The sequence below is a fragment of the Dromaius novaehollandiae genome, chromosome 15 (assembly GCF_036370855.1).
Source record: "Dromaius novaehollandiae isolate bDroNov1 chromosome 15, bDroNov1.hap1, whole genome shotgun sequence".
Taxonomy (NCBI): domain Eukaryota; kingdom Metazoa; phylum Chordata; class Aves; order Casuariiformes; family Dromaiidae; genus Dromaius; species Dromaius novaehollandiae.
In genome coordinates, this window is record NC_088112.1 from 15,994,685 (window position 1) to 16,009,505 (window position 14,821).

At 48.5% G+C, this 14,821-nt stretch overlaps 1 protein-coding gene across 2 annotated transcripts in view; it reads right to left on the reverse strand.

The window, feature by feature from the left end:
* The window catches only part of SH3PXD2B (SH3 and PX domains 2B), an 87,340-nt gene that overhangs the window by 45,208 nt on the left and 27,311 nt on the right, over positions 1–14,821 (reverse strand). For both annotated transcript variants that reach the window (XM_064521026.1, XM_064521025.1), the window contains exon 3: positions 4,203–4,278. In XM_064521026.1, coding sequence (XP_064377096.1) covers positions 4,203–4,278 — 76 coding nt within the window. The remainder of the gene's footprint in view (positions 1–4,202; positions 4,279–14,821) is intronic.

Sequence of the window (14,821 nt, forward strand, 5' to 3'; positions counted from 1 at the left end):
TCTCATCCTATTGCTGGGCACCACTGAAGAGAGTCTGGCCCCATCCTCTTTACACCCTCCCTTTAGATACTTATACACAGTGATAAGATCCCCCCTCAGTCTTCTCTACTCCAACCTGAACAGTCCCAGCTCTCTCAGCCTTTCCTCACAGGAGAGATGCTCCAGTCCCTTCATCATCTTAGTAGCCCTATGCTGGACTCACTCCAGTAGCTCCATGTCTCTCTCGTATTGGGGAGCCCAGAGCTGGACACAGTACTCCAAATGTGGCCTCATCAGGGCTGAGCAGAGGAGGAGGATTACCTCCCTTGGCCAGCTGGCAACCTTTTCAGCACAGCACTCTCCCTGGGGCAATACTGTCTGCACCTAAGCAGCATTAGCTGAAGCCCTACAGAAAAAGCAACTACTGATTATGGGCTCCGAGCTAGCCTGGGATTCTCCACACAGCAGTGCTAGGGCAGAGATGGCCATCTTGCTAAAGCAGAAAACCAACTACTCCATCTACAGCTCTGATGCAGACACAATGCAAATGGTGGAATGTCAGGTTCACACAGCTGGAAAACGGGAGACTTGTCTTCCTTCTCCTTCGCAGGGAGCAATTAGCGTCTCCACAGTAGTTCTGGGAGAAAAGTTTGAAACTATGTGGACAGCATTAATGCCCATACTGAGCAGGTTAGCAGACTGGGAAGGGGGTAGAAAGTAGACATCCTTCTGCTTTCTAAAGGGATCCCACTGAATCCTTTTCTCCCTCTCCCTTCTTGGGAGTTTGCTATTGTCTGTAAGTCAGAGCTTCCTAAAAAGCAGTTTTACAGCCAACGTTAGCTCAGCCTCAGGCAACCCCTCCTTGCTGAGGTTCACATTTCGAGAGAAGCAGACTGGCCAGAGTCAGCTCCAGGCCACTTGGGCTGTACAAAGTTTGGAAGGCTCCACTCTCCTTATAAAAGCTGTTTCCTGAAAGATCTGGCACAACCCTTATACAACTGGCCCAACTGAGCTCATTTGTTTTCTTAGTTCATTCTTTCCTGGGGTCTCCGCACCATCATCTCCCCAGCCAACAAATGTGTAACCCTTAGTAGGTCAACTGCTCCATGCAAGGACTGAGCTGCTGTGACTGTCCTGCACAGAGCTCATCATCCGCTCCTGAGGCCAGCCCAGAGTCCACAGCAGATCCCATGTGTGAGCTGGGTGCAGCCAGGGGCATTTCAAAGGGCCATCCTCAACACCACAGGAAGCTGGGCAGGATGTGTCAATGGCTCAAAGCCAGCAGAAGTAGCCAAGAGTCCATTTCCAAATTCCCCTATATGGCAGCACAGGATTTGCAGGCACAGTGCTGAAATGCCATGATGTACTGCCAGTCTGAGCCTGACAAAACCAAGCTGTGCAACAGGATGAGTTTTGTGCTGACATCCAGGAAAGGAGAACCCAAAAGGAGAACCCCTGGCTACAAACTCCACTTCTGAGAACTCAGCTTTATGACTTTGCTTCAGAAGATATGAGTGGGCTGAAGGACTTCTACCTACAAGGGTATTTTTTGGTGCAGAGACCTACTGCAAAGGCCCCAAGTCTCCAGAAATTTCCAAGAAGTTAAACCTATGAAACAACATTAACACACAAGGCAACACAAAATGAAGAGTGTTCCTTTGGGCTGGATGCTATAGCTACGGAGTAATCATCAGGCTCTCTTTCCATTCCAGGAAACCAGCCTGACAGACAATCCCAGATGGCATCTTCTCAGGTCATGGTGGTGACCCTGAGCTTCAGAGGCTTAGGGGTTTGCTAAGAATGCAACGGCAGCAGGACGTACAGGGTAGCAGGAGACATTTTTCAGTGCTTCTGTGGCCACAATGTCTAATGTTACCATAGAACTGGCTTCCCAGAAAGCAGCATATTTTCAGTAAGCCCACTGGAGCCAAATCTCCACTAGTAATGAAATTCAGATGGTAAAATGTTGCTAAAAAGGGTATTGGGAACGAACTACAGTACTCGTAGAAGCTGAACCTCATCACCAATGCAGCAAGTCTAAGTATACCCCATGCACAATTTGCAGAGGAAGACCTTGGCCTGTTTGCACTGAGCTCTTTCTGATGGCACACCTAGACAGAGACAGCCAAAGTTTTGTGTTCAGTTGTAAGTAAAAAAGTCCATTGCCATCCTGAACTGAGAAGGCTAAGAACTGATGCAGAAAGGAACCATACTGTTTTCCACATCCTCTAGCATTGCCAGTAACTATTGAAACAGCCTTCTCCTACTCCCAGGTGAAGTCCTCTTTCAGAGGCAGATACAGCTTGCAAGCCATCTCACTAGGTAAGGCTAGATGGCTCACCACCAGGCTCATGAGAAAGCCACCATCTCCTCACCACTCCACAATGAACAGCAAAGGCAAAATAATTCTCACTTCTTCACAACACAACTTCCTGGAAGCAAGAGGTCGAAGGAGTGCTTCTGAAGCTGCCCCATGCGGTCAGGCAGATTCAAGATTATATCTGTCTAGTGACTACCTCCTGCCCAAAGGTAGGCCATAGTCCCATGCGAGGATCATCTCATTACAACTACCCCTTACTCTGTGCTTGCACCAGGAAGTGGTAAAGCCACCATAGCAGTGCTATCTCTCTTTTCAGCTATTGCCAGCCATTCCAGAAATGAAATGTCAAGAAAAATTGCTGGTAGAAGCATGTTCTAGCAGTTTTCAAAGTCAATGTGTGACCTCTGAAAACTGTATTATTTAATCCTATTGAAGAAAGGGGACTAGAGCAACAGGGCAAAAGTCTCTACACAGAGTACACACATCAATAAGTAAGCTCCTACAGAGGATGGTCATCCTAATATCCCCAAACTGCTTTATTTCGGCCTTTATTTCCCAGCAACTTCAACTCCCTTTTTCCTCCAATGGAAATCTCAGTGACATGCCACTTGACAAAAGGGAACTAGTTCAAAAGAAAGAAGAAGAAACAAATATTGATGAGTGAGCTGCAAGAAGCAGTGTTCAGGACAGGCTTCCTGAGCCAAATCACTGCCTTCCAAGAACAGCAGCATTTTGGTGGGAATTCTTCACAAGTAGAGCACAGCCAAACTGTAATTCCAATTTTTCCAAGTTATGCCCTTTGCCAATTTGGCTTCCACTTTTCTTCCCCACTCCTTGCTGGCAGGAAAAATAGTACAGCAATGGCTTTTCCTCTGTATTAATGTCAGGTGTGCTTTGGTTTTGCTGATGTTACAATCCAGGGATAAGACAGAATCAGAATTACCTCTATGGGGAATCCAGACAAGATTGCTCTTGCTTGTAAAGGGGTGTAAATTATTTTCTTCATGCCAGTCAGAGAAAAGTAAACCCCACTAAACATCTTTATGTTTCTAGAAAAGCTGGGAAGCAGAACACAGTCCACAGGGCTACATTAAATTAACTTGACAGTCACTGGAAGTGATTATGGTACCATGACATTTCTAAATACACCCATTAGCTACTTTGGGGTGGGGATAAATACAACTTTGCGATCAAATCCATTAGTTACGGGTGCATGAAAGACTATCAGGGTCCCCTCTGTCTGGGTATTTTTGCAAGGCATATTAGAGTTTGTTTTTTCCCCCTCCTTTAGAAGCAGCATGAAAGGGCAGCCACAAGCAATCCCTCACCATCACAAAGTTTGAAAGGGATCATCACATTTGTTACTGGGGACGCAGAAATGCCCAGCTGCATGTCGGGCTGTGGCAGGGCATGCGCCACACCAAATAAATCCTGTCTTGGAGTAACTGGTCCCAAACATCACAGGAAGAAGCCATGGCTGTCAATCAGCCTCATTTAACATTTGGAATTCAATTGTTATTTCCTTCTCTCTGGATAGCCCTTTGAGTCACACACCGCAGGAAAAACAGCATACAAACAGTTCCTGGGCAGCCTCCACACCATCCGCAGCCCTGTGCTATGCTGGCCACGCTCCTCCTGAAAACAGCTGGTCTACCCATGGGTTATTACTGACAGAAGCTGTGCACATGGGATGGCTTAGCTGAAGTCCCTTGTTGGTGCCTTCTGGAGAGAGAGGGAATGACTAGGGGTTTTAAACACTCACTGGGCACCTTTCTAACAAATATAAATGTTTTAATGGGCAGAGCGCAGACCAAATAACCTGCTAATGCTCCGATGGTTCAAGAGGTAAGATCTAAAGCAGGTGTGTGTGCACATGTACTGGGAAAAAGCCCACTGCACCTACCTGGCAGAAAGGGGATAATCCTTTGCTTGGGGTCCTTCTGACCTCCTTCCATCGGAAACTTGTCCAGCATTTGCATCTAAAAAAGGAAATGCAAGAGAGGTGACTAAAGTCAATAATTAACTCACACAACACAAGGCAACTCTCCTCAGGAGGAGGGGAAGCCCGGTCTCCAGACCAACACAGACCTCAGAGGTTGGCATGTAACACTGCTGGTCAGGTCACAGTGACCTGCAGCATTGTGAGAATAGCTGAGACCATTGCAGTCTGCTGCACATCCAAAGCAGCTACAGAAACACGGGATCTTACCATTGTTTCCACAATTCCCTCTATTTTCAAGGTCCAAGTCATTTTTCATCACTAATGGTACTTACAACTATCATTTTGTTCAGTACAGGCAGTTAATGTAACCTGCATTTCTGTAACTACTAGGTTTCATCCCAATGGACTTCAATCACTAAAACTCGGAAACTTCTCCAAAACACATATTTTAGGCTTATTAGATCAAGCATAGCACAACACTGACACAGTTCCTGGACTACAGCTAACTTGGACTCAGAGCACACGCTCATGTTTGCTTGCAAAAGACCAAAAAGATATACCTCAAGTTTGGGGAACGCTTTGGGCTACATAAGATCGGAGGGGGTATTTTATGGGATCTTCAGCATTAAACAAACAACTCCCTGGCTGGTGCAACTGCAGGGGACTGCGCTCAGTAACTCTAGTCTTTTCCAGTGTTCTCTGTTCTCTTAGGACTCTTCTCCAAAGCACAAGACCTCAGGCAAAGAATTTTATCTATCAACACAGCTGGAGTCAAAACATTTCCCTCAGCAAAGAGAGCTCCTAATCAACTCCCACTCTCATTAGGTGTCTGCACTGCTGCTTCAGGGCACGCACACAGCTATCTAGGCCTCCAGCATCCATGGTGCTTAACATCTAAGCCCTGGCAGGATCCATGTCTTCAGCATTTCCTTTGCTTGAGCTTGCCAGAAAACACCAGTTGGATTGGGCTTTGCACTTAACACGGAGCTGAAGCAGAGGAGGAAGAGCATGCCCATGCATCCGACGACACCGCGACTCCCTCCCAGGGAAGGGAGGGGAGGGAGACTCAGACTCCTCGTCCTCTCTGCATATGGGTCTGAACTCCCACCTCCGATCGCTTGAAGAGCTCATTGTCTCCAGTGCTTCAATAAGTGCTTAATTATTTATACGGCGTGCAATAGCTTCAATAGGAGAGGGCAAGACCCACTTCAAATACCCTGGGGGTCAATCTCCCCAGTAAGTGTCGTAAGCACCTACAAAGTCTACACAGTCACTCTCCTCTGACACAATTAACATTTAAAGCATAGTGAAAACTATGCAACCGTAGAGACTGAGACATTCGTTCAGCTCCGGCTCCGCGAGAGGGATCTGAAGCCAGGCTTGCACAGCCTGGCGAAGACCTGCGTGGCAGGGAGCCCCTCGGAGGACAGGATTCTGGGATGCCCCCGCTCCCCACCGCAGGTCCTCCCGGCCAGCTCCCTGCTTGGCATGCTGGTTTTCACAGGTCTTGTTCTTTGGCACCTATTTTTCCACCTGCTTTTTACAGGAGGCCTCTGCTGCCAGCTGAGGGCTGCAGATTCCTTTACCGCTAGGCACAATCTTGTTTCAAGTGTTGCGATGATAATGCTAAGTCCTTTTTGTCAACATGACCTTCTGCACCCCTGCTCTGTCATGCAATACATGCAATTTTTTTCTCTGATCTCAAAACGCACCCAGATAAACCGCTTGAGGTTTGGTGCAGAAGTCGGCAGGAGAAGGCATAAGATATTTTTCCTAGTATATTTTGAGAAAAAATATAAACCTCCCCCAACACGTGCAAACACAAGAGGAAAAAAACAAAAGAAGCTCTCAAATACTGCCTTCAGAATGAAAACAATACATCTCCAAAGCAGGATGACACTAAGCACAAACAGACCGTGTTTACAGCTTCTTTTCAATACAGATTTTGAAGAGTTTGCAACAAAGAGAATGAATCTAGACTCAGCAATAACTGCAGATTGCTGTGACGTTACTGGAAGCCACAAAATGAGCCTGGCTGAGAGGGGAATAGTTTCCTTGAGGCAGAGTCACTGCAGGCTGCGGTGGCCAGGACGGTTTCCCCAGATCTGCTGGGCGGGGAGCACCCTCCTGTTGTTCCTCAGGTCCAGGAAAATAGGGGATTACACAACATCTCCAGGATCCTGCATGACACCCTTGCTGTGCCCCCACAGATGCAGAAGGACACTAAATGACTCTAACCCCAGTCTTCCTGTTTGGAAGAGCTTGGTAAAGCTTGTGACTGACGAAGGACGAGCAAAACAAAACAAGTCACAAATACCGCACATCTGATGACTGTTAAGTAACGCAATGCTTGAGTTACTGGAAGCTCTTCCCTCCTCTCATTTTCGAACACGAGCTGAGGATTTCTCACTCCTGGGAGTACTAAGAGACTCCAAGGCACAAACGGTGCAAGCTGTGTTTTCTCCCATACACATATGCCTGGACACAAGGCTCTTGCCAGATTGGTGACATCTTTTGCAAGGCTCCCAACCATGTGATCCCACCAAGCCAGGCCAGAACTTCAGCCCGGGAAGTTCCCCGTTTCCTGCTTTTTTTTGACTGAAAGCGTCTCCTGCAGCGGCAGCTGCTCCGCAGAGCGGGAGGAAGCGAGGACCAACCCTCTCCGCAGCCCAGCCTGCCCCTCCGCCGGGAGCAGCGGGCACCTCCCCAGCCCAGCGTGCCCCTAGCAACACTGGGAAGGGGGAGAAAGGTGGGGAAAGAAGCAAGTTGGAGGGGCAGGTCACGTGGGAGCACATCCAGCCTGGCTGCCACATCACACGGCGCTGGAGAAGGCAGCAGCAGATGCCAGCTCATCTGCTTACTAGACATAAGCTTGTGGTTGAAGCAAAGCTAAAAACCCACTCCAAAGAAAACACGGCCAGAGCTGGCTCCAAGCACGGTGGGCAGTTTGCGTTAGCAGATAGCAAAGCACACGTCTGCAGAAATCCAGCCGCTTGGTCACGGGCTGGCAGTTCTTTCATTACAGCCCTACACGACCTAATGCTGCAGCAGGGACAAGCATTTAATGGCAATGGTAAAAAGTGAACTTCGGAGCTGAGAGGTGCCACCCAGAGGAACCCAGTCATCAGGTTTCTAAGTTTCGAGGCTTCCTGCACCCTTTCTGGCCCCTCATGCCTCTGCCGATTTTGAAGGATGGGGTTCAGCACAGGCTGTCACAGAGCTCTTGCCAAGAGCCAGCCCCGGAGAAGGCAGGGCAACGGGAAAACGTGCAGCAACCCTGATGTTGAGAGTGGGGAGGGATGCACAGACACACATCAGAAGATAGACTGCAGAAACCAAAGCACGCCAGCGCCAAGCCCTGGCAGGGCAGGTTCCTCCAGAGAGCACCCTTCTGCAAGGCCCCGGCGGGAAGCACGCGCTGCAGACCAGGAATTTTGGAACCAAGGAGATCGGCACAGGGAGACTCCCACAAATCATGTCAGCAGCGAGGGTTCCCATCCAAGCTCTGCACAAGACTGATCACATCACATTCCCCAAAGAGAAAACTGCCCAGCCATCCAAGATCCTGGGGAGAGGGGGAGAGCAGACAGACGAGAGGCAGACAGACACAGACCCCTTCTGAGCACAGCTATCCATGCAAAGCACAGGATGGAGCAAGGAGGCCAAGGGCCTGTCTCGCTCTCAGCAATGCAATCAGCCAGGTCAGTGAGAAAAATGAAGGAAACAAAAGAAACAATAATCCTATTGTTTTCCCGCTCCAAAATTATTTTAAAATATCTGTGAAAGAATCTTTAAAAAGAAAAGTTAAAGTAGATGCAGTTTAAAGCATTTTGGCACATTTTGATTATACAGGAAACTCAAAGTGTTGTATCGAGCTTTTCACTGATTATTTTGCAATAATTGTTAGACTGGAGCATATTACGTGACTGCCAGGCCCTGGCCTCCTAAGCTAGGCGTGTGGCACAGATGCCCCGGAGGAACAGTAGACTTGTAACTAGGCTCCTCCCAACAGCAAGTCAGGACAGGGCAGGGAGCCAAGCTTATCCTAGTTCTCCTATTACCAACTTATCTTATGTTGGCAATTAGCTATATTTCTTATTAACCTAGAAGCATCTGCATGGTGCCTGTCTCTGGAATTAGGCCTGGCTGAAGCTTTACACGTCATGCAGTGCAGAGGCAGCTCCTCTCCGACCTGCTTGCTCCCACGTCTCCCCGTGGCTGTCCATTAACAGGTTAGGTGATGATGCTGTTTGGGCCACCCAGGGGAGGTAGCCCTTCAAAAGCAGCTGTGTATCAACAGCTAACACTTTGGCAGATAGTGTCTTCATTAACAGGAAGCTAAGAAGATAATACCATAATCGAATTAATTATCAGTGCTGTGGGCTACAGGCGATCCCAGGGAGAGGGGAGAACGCACCAACTCAGCAGTATTCCCAGGAAGCAGAGGCTTCAGGAGGGGCTTTGCCCAAAGAAGAGCTGCTAATTGTGCAGACAGCCCAATGCCAGAGGGACATGTCTGCTGGAGGAGCAGGGCCCCACGTCTAACAAGCTGCACGTCTGCCCTGTTGGTTCTTAACAGCCAGGAAACTCGGAGAAAGCTCTACCAAAAAAAAAAATAAAATAAAAATAAAAAATAAAAAATCAAGCCAAGTGCAGGTAGCTAACAAGGTGTGTCATCACTTTGCTTCTTGTCATCTGCTCTCCACAGTAAAGTGGAAAAGTTTCTCAACTTTGTATTTTAGTGGGGGGATTTTTTTTTTTTTTTTTTTTTTTTTTTTTAAGTCAAGTCTGGTCTGGTGGAGAGAGAAATTTCAGGATGACATAGGAAATGTAGGTCCTGCATTCCCCCTATAATGACAAACCTGAAGGGACATGGGATTACTCTTGCAGCAAGTCCTGTGCAGCCAGTGGGGACTATGGGATTTGCTTTTGTCAAGCTGCTGTGGCCCGCTCTAAGACTCTAGTTTTCCATTAATGAGCATTAGGACACGTACCAGGACAGCAGAAGAGAAAGCAAGTCTTTGCCAACTTACGATGGGGATGGTGCATGCCATTGAACAGCAGACTCCACCAGCATGCAAGAGGAGAAGGCTGGAGTGATGAAATAGCCAGGTGAAGGAAGCAAACTCTTCCACTCTTGCACAGCACCAGCACAAGAAGTCAGAGCCAGGCTGCAAGCTGCAACCATGGAAGGGGGAGCCAGACGTTTGCCCTCCTCTTATCAACAGAGTTCCCTCAGGCTGGGCGGTGGGGGCTCCAAGCACAACCGCATTCCTCCGTCCCAGTCTAGCAAGTGAGAGCTGACCTAACCCATGCCTGCACCAGCCACATCAATTATCCAGACCAGAGAAGTTGCCTTTTGACACTATCCCAAGGGAAAAAAAAAAAAGAAAAGAAAAGAAAAAGCTCAACAAAAGGCTTCACAATCTGGTTCAGCGAGTGGCAGCAGAATCACAGGAGACTCTTTGTGCGGGTAGTAGCCTCCCCTCTGAGAGGGACCAGCAGCTTGGCATAGGGAAAAAGATGGGCCTCTGCCAAAACCTGCTCTCATCCCTCACTCCGAAATTCCCCGCTGGCTCCCATCCCTCACGAGACAGGGAGTGCAGGAAGCAGCCAGGGCATACCGCCTGCCCGGCTACCCCCGCGGGGGCTAGCTCGGACAGGCGCGCTCGCTGCGCACCGACCTCTCCGAGCTCACAGTCCCCTCAGTCCCTGGATTTGCCCCGTAGAGGCCACAGCTGACAACCAGCCCCTCTCCCTGCTTGCTCCGCCAAGCTCCGAGCTCCTCTCAGCACGCATCTCCGACGTGGCATTAAAGAGACTTCGGTTCAACATCTTTGCTCCTAGTTAAAGGCTCCAGGCTTTAGCATTTAGATTTACCACAAAAAGAGAAACATCAATCCTTTCCTTCCCTTCGCTTCTCTTTTCCAGGAAATCCAAAAGCATGCAAGCTTTATCACCCACTGCTGTTAGGCCCAAATAAGGCACTTTGTGGGCAAAAAGAGAAGGGCTTCTGTTCTGGGATTTCCCATATGATGCCAGCTCTATTACTGGCTTTGAAAATTGTCTTTGAAAAGCCAGAGCATTAGTCAAGTGTTGTTATGGGAAGACGACTCCTACTCCCGATTTGATGCACTGACCGGTGCCCCACTGATCTCAAAATGTAGTGGGAAAGGGATGCAGGTGTGGGAACCAGCAGTCATCACAGTGGCACCAAGGCCCCAGGGGGAAGCTCAGAGAAACACAGCTACACACTGAGAACCAAAGACGTTGCAAACACCCTGCTGTAGATCAAGGCACCCTCGCTCCCCGAAGCCAGCTGGTTCAGAGAACATCTGCCAAGCAGACACTCCGGGAAAGAGGATGACATCTGGCAACAGCTCACAGTCTATTGATATTTAGTCTCTCTGCTATCCTATGAGAGGCCCCCTCCCTTCATCTACGTGGAATGACTATGAAGAAACAGGAGGGGAAAACAGAACAGCCCAGAAAACTGAAGGAGCAAAATGGAGCAAGCTGAGATCCCACGTATTAATAACGCTGAGCTGAAGAGGCCAAGCCTGGGAAACGACCCACTGTACTAGGGCTGAACCACATAATACCTGCTTAATGGTGAATCTGAGATGGATGTTCGAAGATGGTAAATGGAGCTGAAGAAGAGCACAACTGAGCAGTTTCTAATGAATACCACAGTTCCTCCCCAGTCCCTGCTTTTCTGGTGCAAGTGATGAGTTCGAAGGCACTTGTTACAGGGCAGCGGCAATTCTGACCTGCTCAGAAATACGAAATAGCATCACAGAGGCCAGATTGTGAGAACTTGATGGAAAACTTTAAGCATTGCTCAGCAATAGATAAAAAAAGAATTAATTGAGGTCAGAGAAAAGGGCTACACAAATTGGCAGCAGCTGCCACTGCAAGAGAAATTTCCTATGAAATCACAGGAAACACTAGACAGAGGGAGATATTGCTGGCTCTGAATAGCTCAGTTAAATGGCAAGGGAAGTGAGCCCAGCTCCGGGCAGGAAGTGGCCTACTGTACGGTCTGCCACCTCTTCCTCCTGGCAGGCTCCAGAAATGGGCTAGTAAAACATCAGCAAAAGTGACAGCCAGCTAGCTCTGCACTACCTTGACCCTCCTGTCCCAGTGGATCTCAGCTAAACCACACACAAACCAAATCCGTTGACGCGAAGCTGCCGCGTTCCCCAAGCGCTGCTGTGCCGGTGGAGCCCCAGTGGCTCCCTGTGCAGGGTCCGGGAAGAAGATGTCCAGATATGTCCTCCTCCTCCTGCCAACCTCGCACCAGAGGGCTCCCATTTTGTGAGCATGTGCGGCTTGGCTCAGCTACTGGAAGTAGGTGGTGGATGCAAGGGCAAGGGCCAGATTCACGGCCTCCAGGCCTAGCAGCAGTGATTGCATTCCCCCCTCGCACAGCTCAGTGCCGCTCCAAAGGAGAAGCAAAATCAATGTGAGCCTCTTCCTCCCTTCCTCCCTCCACCCCTCTCATCTCCATCCTCCACACTGACTCTGAGAACTGAGCACAATGTGAGGTCTCCAAAAGCAAACGGGCAAAGAAAAACAAAAAACAAAAAACCTTCTATTACTCAGAATCATTTCCATTTCCAGCCATAGCACATGCTGATTCTCTGAGCACAAACCTCAAAAGTGCTTGCTGGACTCATTCATCAGCTTAAGCAATCAAGAGGTAAGTGACTGGCCACTGCATGATCACCAGGGCGACAGAGACTCCCTAGGAAAGGAGGCACTTGGGCACAAGTGTCTAACCCCTAAAAGCCTTTATTAACCTTAACATAAGGAACCTCACATTTTATCATCTAGCCATGAAACTCAAAAACCCCAGAAACCACTACCAGATCATCAAGTTTATCTATTAGTGATGAGAAGATGCGAGTCTCTAGTAACCAATACCACCATCGAAACCCCACATGCTAATTGCAGCAGACATGCCAAAGACAAAAGTCATGGAAGGAGAAAGAGAAATACCCTCATCTCTAGATACAGTTTTCCCAAGTCAAGTTAGTCTCTGACGTGATTTTTGTATCTGTTCTTTGCTAATCTACAGAGCACATTTCAAGAGCATTAGAAGTTCATGTTTTAAGACATTAGAGCTTTCACATTTCATGCATATGTTTTCAAAAGCAACAAGTAATTCCAGGTGCCCCATCTGAGGCACCTCAGAAAGGATCCAGAGGGCAAACAATTGTGCAGCTTCCAAAAGCCCAGCTCTAGTAAGGTATCAGGTGTGACACCACAGAACAGTTCAATCCAGAATTATCATCCATTTTTGAATGGCCCAAACAACTTCTGTAGTGCACTGCTTGTTTCTCTCCTTTTTTAAGCCCGCCCAGAATGTATTTGGCAGAGACAATGAAGAGATTTTAGCATTAACAAAAGGCAAAATCTCAAAAGTAATTATGGTTTGGAGAACATAGTGTCTCTGCCCCCAACCATCTCACAGCACCAACCTCCATTAATACAGCCTCCTCACAGAGCTGTCGATCTCTCTGTTGGGTTCTCGGGTGATTAAAATATATAGCTTTTTATATCTGATTCAGGGGGTGCTGAGTCCTGGATGCCATAATTCTGTCTACAGTACCTTACTAATCCATTTTCCACTTAATTTGTGGCAATTGCAGCGCAGCCTCTAGATGGAATTAGGCAACATATGCAGGTCCCAGACCACCCAGAGGAGTACTGAATGCTGCGGAACTCAGGATATGCACCAGCAGCAGAGCATTAAAAACACCAATCAATCAATAAGGCATACATAATTTACCACTGCAACCCATGGGAAATGACTCTTGTTGGTAGGCGTACATGGTCATGGAGCACCAAGACATGGGGGGACTCCAGTCTGCTCCACTTCCTCACCACATCCTGCAAGTGGGAACTTCCCTTCATGGCACCTGGGTCTGTGTCACACAGGAAAGCACTCTCTGGAAGGAGCCGTGGTGCACGAGCAGGAAAGAGCTACGTCACCTGCCTCATCCTCCAGCCAAAGACAACAGGGCAACAGCTGAACCTACTGCTGGAGCTGTCATGACAGCGGCAACCATAGGGATGACTGGAAAGACACGTTCACCAGTATCTTCCAGCATCCCAAAGCACATCTACTTAGAAGAAGAGGGGAAAGTCAGGACATTTAGTTTCTGTTGTTGAAATGGAAATGACGATGGAGAAATATCAATGTATTTGCCCTATATAAGTAGCTGAGGCATGGCATTGGGGAGGGAGCTGTGCTCAGAGACTCCAAGGAAATCTAGTTTCACTACTAATGCTGTGCTTCAAACCTTCAGTCAAGCCTTCCAGCGACAAGTCACCAAAGGGAGACACTTCACATATACAGCAGTTCACGTCAAATCATGTGCTTGGCAGAAACGCTGGATGGCTTGTCACCAGCTTCTCCCCGACACAGCTTATGATCCCACCTCTATTCAACCCCTCCCTTTCAAAAATCTTTGCTACTCCACCATGTGAGAAAGAGATGACTGGCATACATTCCTTTCCTGAAATTAATGCAAAGGTTTAAGTCTGTGACAGGCCCAAACACGAAGAAATAAAGGAGGAGAGGCATTTGAGCAACAGGCAGAGTTGCAAAAGCTGCAATTCTCTCATCTGGGAGAGCACAGTTGGTTAGCAGCCGAAGTCATATGAGCTCGCTCTGAAATTAGATGACTTCTTAACTTTCTGTTTTCCCCGCTCTTCCTTCCCTAAACGCATACCCCATCTTCCGAGCAAGCAAGCACAGTCAGCACAATGGCCTAGTTACAGAGATTTTTCTTGGGAAGCAAGGGAGGATTTCATTCTGATCACGTTCAGGCAGGTGTCCGTCAAGAACAACTCCACAGGAGCCAGTGCAATTACATAGGTGGAAGAGAGAAATGAGTTAATGCAAGCCCCTAAGGTTTAACTGCGAGAAACAGTGTCTCCATATGAAACAGTCATCCCTTACTTCTTAGTATGATCGGGTTTGTATCGGCCCTCTCCCATCTGACAAAGAAAATCTCTGACTAGCAGAAACAAATGCTGATAAAACAAGGCCCTAAAGCAACACGGTCGACAGCTGGAATTTCCCCATTGACAAGTCGAATCAGTCTGGTTCCCACGTGAACTCAGCCAGCGTCGACGGGGGCACCCGAGTGTCCCGACCGCGTTTTGTTCCTAGATACCTTACGCAACGCTGAGGCATTCAGGAGTTTCGCATTCAGGACTCCCGGTGAGTTTTAGATAAGCGTGTTTTTGAGTGCCTGCCTGCGCTTTTCCCAGGTGAAGGACAGGTTAACATCTCCAGAGGTTATCTGACCAGCCTTCACCTCTATTCCCTCTCGCTTCGGCAGCAAGAGCGTGCTGCTCGCCGGGAGCATCAGGAGCCTGGCTGGGTGGCCAGGAGAACCACGACCTGCCCTCGTATCTACTGCTAACAGAGGGGGAGGGATTTAAAAGCACCGCATTCAGGAGCCCCCTACAAACAGCCTCTGAAGGAAGTCTCTGCAGGCAGTGGATACACACAGCTGATCTCCAGAAGCGCCGTCTGCTCCGCTCACACCGCGACGAGGGCCGAG